Source organism: Etheostoma spectabile, chromosome 3 (assembly GCF_008692095.1).
Source record: "Etheostoma spectabile isolate EspeVRDwgs_2016 chromosome 3, UIUC_Espe_1.0, whole genome shotgun sequence".
NCBI classification, from domain to species: Eukaryota; Metazoa; Chordata; class Actinopteri; order Perciformes; family Percidae; genus Etheostoma; species Etheostoma spectabile.
The window spans coordinates 24,472,033-24,478,995 of record NC_045735.1 but is presented as its reverse complement, the minus strand read 5'-3'; the positions used below and the strand labels follow the sequence as shown (position 1 = coordinate 24,478,995).

Genomic DNA, 6,963 nt, shown 5'->3' with positions numbered 1-6,963 from the left:
TAAGGCAGCTCTGAAGGCGAAAGGGGGTCAAACACAGTATTAGTATGGTGTTCCTAGTAATCCTATAGGTGAGTGTATTCCCATAATAGGTACTGAAAGACACTGTTAGATACTTCACAGTTTAACTGCATATGTGGGCCAGGGCTGAGAAATTAATGTTGCTGAGATAAAATTATGTGAACTGAGTGTGAAAAGATTTTGTCCTGTTTATACTTCCCTGCTCAAGTATTAATACAGCAACATTGTGGTGATGATGCACTGTGTGAACCAACCGGTACAATGAGTAACAACTGCTCACAATAGATGGCAAATAAAGTGAATGGATGAAATCACTAAATCCAAAGATATTGCAAAGCCTGTATTTGTTATAATATTTGACCCCCAAACCTAAAAAAAATACTTTTCGTTTGGAAGGGATGCACTGACTCAGGATCAATGACGAATATTTTTTTTGAACAATCTGATGAATCACCAGGGAACAATTGTCCTTAGGGCTTCCTTAATCTGACTTTAAATATAGTAGTTGGTCTTTTCTCTAGATCATATTTGGGCACATTACGTTTCTGGCAATGCTTTTCCTAAAATGGTATCCTGACATTTTGAATGTGTCTTTTTCTCAGAGATTTCAGCAACAAACAGTAGCTGCTACAGCAGTTTTCTGCCAGAGTTGATAAACTTTCAGCTCACTGACAAATTCCTTCAGCAGGGACTCTAGACACTGGACAGCATGCCAGCTCTCATACACACTGTCCTTGTTATACTGTGTACTTCTTACACACACACACACACACACACACACACACACACACACACACACACACACACACACACACACACACACACACACACACACACACACACACACACACACACACACACACACACACACACACACACACACACACACACACACACACACACCTCCCGCGCTGCCTCAACATAAATATGAACTATGAATATTACCTTCAAACCATATTGAACAAGGTGATCTTTTTCTGTGAGACCACCTGTTAAACTTCAGCAGCTTCACTGCAACATGTTGCAACAAATCAAGTTCAATTAAGGATGTTATTCAATTCGCCTTTTAAAGGCAACAAAGCATCTCGCTACAAATCTCTGTCCTCTATTCAGATCAATAGTTTGCCTAAATACTCTTTGATGGGCCTGAGATACATGTCTGGGGAATAGATTTGCTCCTCTGACTTTATGTGCCGACCCAATATTATGTGGATATCTTCTAATAATTTCACTGCTCTGCTGATAAACTATGCGAGAAGACTCTAGATTAAAATCTAGATGAAAAATTCCTGTACTTGTTATATGATAAATTCCATGCCTGCCATCTTAATAGTTATCGGTACATCTTTGTCCTAGTATACAGTATATCTGTTTTGGGTCTTGTGATATGTTTCCGTGATTCAGAAGTATCTAACACTAGGACTGATTAAGTATTACTGCTACTATTACGTCTCTCACTAATCTAATCATGGCTATTAATGGTAAAACTTTCCTACTTTTACTGCACAAGTGCTAAGCTATTATCCCAACCCGCAAGGAATTTGGAACATTCCAGCTGCTCTCTCAGCAATTAGAAAGTGAAAAAGAATGGTCTGAAAAACAATTATCTAAGTGTTGAATGGTAAATTACACATAATGACTGCAATATATAATACCTCATATCCATATGGAATGAAAAATAATTGATGTGAAAATGAGTGCCAAAGGCATGCTGAATTAACTTAACTAGGTCACAAAATGATGGTAAAACTGCTCACAAGTCTATCAGGAAAGTGGGTCGTGTGTAAATCATATTAGGCAAAACGGCAGCAGGATGTTGCCTCCAAGAACATACATGGCCTTTCAACACATTGCTCTAAACAGGGGACACAGGCCACTGAATATAGAGCTCATCCCTACAAGTTGACCCTTGTAGAGTTGAGTGACCCTTTTCTTTAAAGTTGAGGATAAAAAAAATGGGTTAAAATTGAGTTTAAAAACATTTAAAATTGAGTTTGTTAATGGTTAAGATCTGGAGAGTTTATTGAAGTGTAGCTGTCTATGCAGGCTTGCTTGGACTTGCCGGTTTAGATAAACGCAGTGCTGCTTCAAAGGAATGGTTCAATATTTTGGGAACTATGCTTCTTCACTTTCATGCCAAAAATTATGAGAAGGTCCATACTCGTCTCACTGTAAATATGGACTGCAGCAACCAGTTAGCTTAGCACAACAACTGGCACTTGATTTTACAGAGGGGTTATGTGCATGCACATTTAATATCAAAATTTAGGATTTTACCACTTTATGTACAGATTGATTTATGTATGAATGTATTTATTGTATGTTTTTGGATGAACACATCAAAAACTCTGAAGCTATTGAAAAGACTATAGGCCTATGGGACTATTGTTAAGTACTGTATCAACGTTTACCTCTATCATTATGTAAATGATTATGAATAATGCCCAACCACATGCAAAACAAAAAGGAGTCTAAGCCAGTAAAAATATGAATAATTAAAGGAGGATGGCTTATTCATAAATTCATGAGTTCCTGAAATATGTTGTGTAAAAGAGAATGGGACAGGGACCACAAGCCCACACACTCCAAAAATAAATTTCCCTCTCCATTTCTTCTGTCACATATCGAGTGTGTACGCACACATAAACATAAGCTCTTTTTTTCTTTGTCTGACACACACACACACACACAAAGAAATAATCTGTACTCTAATGATGGCCCAGAAAAAAAAGATATTTATGATGCGCTGTTTTCGTTCTATTTTTGTGTCTCTATTGTGTCTTCTTCTTCCTCTCTATCCGTTGTCCTCTGTCCTTTGTTTAATCAGATCAACACAAGGAGTTATTTACTCTAGATTAATGTCAAACACATTGGGTTTTATTAGTGTTGAGTTCTTGCAGAGTTGTTATATCTGACATGGTGCTGACATTGAGCATGTGACAGGTTTGCACACAGAGCTAACGGTATGACATGAAATGAGCTAGCATGATTCCAGGTGCCCAGAGTGATGAGAGAGCCAACAGGCCGTCATGTGGAGCAGCTCTGCACTTCCCAGGCCCCCTCAAGTCAAGTGATGCTTTGTAATCCCTCACTCACTTAGTGTATTGAAAGAGCAGTTGAAAGACGGGTACTGCCTCCGCATCTGCTCTTTTTTTACCCCTCAGCTCTTTTGTTCCAACTGAGCTTGCCATGGTTTATCTCAATTGATTTCCTTTGTCCGAAACGGTCATTGATGATTTGCACTGGCAGATTCCCACGTCTCTTTTAAATTACTGAATGTCTGACTTATGTTTTGACTAGACTTTTTTTTGCATTTTAACTGTGGTAATGCTCACTTCTACTTTCCTACACACTATACAATCAACAACAAGACAGAATGCATCATGCTATACTGTAATTTTCACCATGTTGACTCATACCTATAATACAGATTAGGCTACAAAGTTCACAACACAATTTAAGATGCATCTCAGTGGACATGCTGACCTTTGGAAATGTCTTTCTCTGGATCTGCACTGATTCAAAAACAATGAGTGTGTTAGTGTCTCCAGACACAATGGAACCTGCTATTTATAACCTTTTACAGGTTATTACATTTGTGGAATACTAGAAGCTCACATATTTAGTATTAAGGATGAGGGGATCTTCTTTGGTCGGCAATCAGCTTTATGATATTTTATATGATTCGTTGTTAAGTTTCTGCATGAATATGATGTATCAGGGTTAAGTATCATCTCTATAATAGGGTGATTGGGAGTGAAGTCTGTGAGAGAAACCAAGAACGCACCTTTAACACATTTCTAGTGATCTTCCCAAAAGAGTTTGGGATGATGAGCAGAACCGGACTGGTGGAGTGACTGGAAGTCCTGCGTCGCTTCTGGTAGGATGGCACTGCCCAGTCCAAAGCCACCAGCCCATCATCGCTCAGCTGCAAGTTGTCCCGCACAAACTGGACCGGACTATCGTACGGCCAGCACGCCTTGTACACACTCTGAAGTAGGGCGCTGGCCCGCCACGTCCACCCAACACAAGGCGAGTAATTACTGAAAGTCCTGCAGTGTTTTAGGAGATAGTTGGCCAGTGCCGACGGTTTGCAGATTAGTGCTACGGTGCGTGCTTTCCCATCGGTCCCGACACCCGCACAGGCTGCATGGGCACCGTCGCTCTCCTCTCGCTCTGAGACGCACTTCCCCGTCTTGTCCGTCGGTGTCTGTTGTGAAATTTCCAGTCCCTGAAGCAAGGTGTCCGACTGTCTCTCTGTGCCAAAATATTTGGAGCCTGGCCAGATTAAGACCACTAGGATCACAACGCACAGAGCCACAAGCCATTCCAGCATTGGCACGGTAGGGGAGAGCAAAATGAGCACAACACTGTCGCTTTCCAAACCTTATTCTGGATCTTAAGTTGATAACTATGAATTTACATGCTGTAAAACAGTCCACGGAAACATGCTCTTACAGTATGCTGATATTTTGTCCTAAATTGATGCTCAGTTCGTCTGTGAAGTTGGTGCTTATCCCTCCGGTGCCAATAAGGCGCGCCACTCGTCTTCGTAGGCGTGCTGTCTAAGTTACTTAACGTTTAAATATCGTTCCAGCCAAACAAACCCGGCTTCATATTTCTATTTTATGTAGGCACTTTTAATTAACGAGGAGTTGCTGTCCGTGTTTTAATGCATGCAACGCCAACTGGTTCATTAACCGAGCATGTGCAGGACTGCGCCCAACCCAACAGCTGGGCTAATGCTGGAAACGCCTCCAATCATCACCAACCCGCCTACAGAGTAAACAGCTAACAGGTACTACGTACTGCGCGTAATAGTCTCTGCTGTTAGCCATACCCTATACATTGTTTCCAGTGCACCCAGAACAACGAGGTAGCAATTGCGTGTTTTTTACACTAAGACAATCTCTCTTAATTTATTTATCTCTCTCTCTCTCGCTCTTTCTCTCTCTCTAGCTCACTGTCAGAGATGAGATCTGGATACAGGTATTTAGGCTGATCTACTGTGAACGGCGTTTTTGGTGGGGACCATGTAAAGTAATGGAATATGAAGCAGGTTTCCTTGTGTAACAAAAAAACTTCAGGTTGATTTCAGTGTCTCAGTTTTGTAATTGTAAATTGAAGGAAAGCGTAAAAGTAGGCCAGTGTTCTTTGGACATGCAGATTGTGATGCACACTGCAATGATGCAGACATCCAGTTTGATTCAAGCTTACAACATACATAATGTGATAACCATTTCTCTGCTATGTTCATCTTCCCTCTTTATGCTATCTATAGAACTCAAATGGATAAAAATAGCCCATTCATTAACGATTCAAGCAGGAACATTTAAATTGTAACTCAGATATGTTGGAGGATGTAGGGCAAATAGCGATGATCATCTACAAAGGAGTCTTCTCCTCTAGTGTAAAAGACAAGGCATTTGAGCAACATGCAAAAATAATGCCCCCCACCTTTAATCACTATATTGTAAGCTTGACATTCTGAGGTACAACAACTGGCAACGAGTTAAAGGTGTAGTTGTTATTGTACATTCAAAGATCCATGGAATATTTAATTGACATTTGCTACTAATGCTGCAAAGTTGATGAATTTCATGGAAAGCTGTAGCTGTGCCATCTGATTTTGAGGAACATGTTGTTTTGGACACTCATTTAACCAATGACAGCATAACAAAGTGCTGCGGCTTGCTGGATATAAATTGACGGCGGAATGATGTGTGCGAAAAAAACAAACCCAAGTGGAAAGTGTTAGGCAGTAGATCACGGTGTGTTTGTTCCAATTTTCAATGCCACGTCATTCTTGTGGATTAGCCAATGGAAAGTAAAAAACAAAAAACAAATTGCAAAATGGAAGATGCCAAGCCAAGAAGAGAATTAAGATCGCAGTGTCCCCTTAGAGAGACACTTTGAACAGCTTGCAGCTGGTGCATTGGAGAGCTGGGGGGAGTCTGTTAATTTACTCAGCATTTATTTCCAGACTCTGCTCATGAGGCGCTTCCCATTTGTGTGTGATAACCATCTCAGTTGTTGAAGGCCTACTCTCTTGCTATGCAATTTTAGAAGCTCTGTGGGGGTCTATTAAACAGTTTAATTGCCACTTTGATAAGACGTCTCTGTAAATCCATTTGCATAACATTGATTTAATGCTCTTCAAGCAAAACTTGCATCAAAAATACTTTTTTCATTTCCTGAAATATATATATATATTTTTTTTTTTAAAGAAATATACTAAAAATAGTATATTTAATGATTATTTATGTCATTCTTATATGATATTCAGAGGTTTTCAGAGGCTTCAGTTAGTCTGAGCTGCAGCTGGAGCTGGCTTTTCTTTTTTAGTCATTGTCCTATTGGCCTTTACATTATCAAATTGTAGCCAAAGCTATAGATAAATTAATAAACAAAGAGGAGCATGACCTGTTCAAAATGTTGATCAACGTGAATCAAAGAAGACTCCACATTTTATTTCTTAAAATTACAAGGAATACAGGAATGCATGAAATAAAAAAACACATTATGAATGATCGTGTTTTGATCAAGGCTACTTCTCCTATGTACATACCGACTATCAAGGTTAAATGAGGCTGGTAGACATCTGTCTAACATGTCTGTCTGATCTGTCTATCATATCAATGAACACTCCACGTGTAGGTTAACCCATGGAAGATCATTTAGCGTTAGAGCAAAATATGGCCCTTGAAACCTGTATGCCACATTCTGTATCATGCTGTATAGGTCTATCAATGGAAATCAGTAATGGATTACAGAAAGACATCAAAGTATAGTAAAAGAAGGTATTCATGCAAGAACATAGTTGATGTTTCCAAAAAAGTCATAAAAGATAAAGAAATATGTTGAATACAATAATACATTATGCATTGATGGGAGGAGATGAGGGGAAAAAAGGTCAACAAGTCAACATGAACTTTGGGACCAGAT

The 6,963-nt window shown here is 39.5% G+C and overlaps 1 protein-coding gene across 1 annotated transcript in view; it reads right to left on the bottom strand.

Annotated features, from left to right (window-relative positions):
* The window catches only part of abhd15a (abhydrolase domain containing 15a), a 10,708-nt gene extending 5,895 nt beyond the window's left edge, over positions 1 to 4,813 (bottom strand). The window contains exon 1 of the mRNA XM_032510157.1: positions 3,806 to 4,813. Within this exon, the coding sequence (XP_032366048.1) occupies positions 3,806 to 4,354 (549 nt within the window). The 5' untranslated portion in view covers positions 4,355 to 4,813. The remainder of the gene's footprint in view (positions 1 to 3,805) is intronic.
* Between the last annotated feature and the right edge of the window lie 2,150 nt (positions 4,814 to 6,963).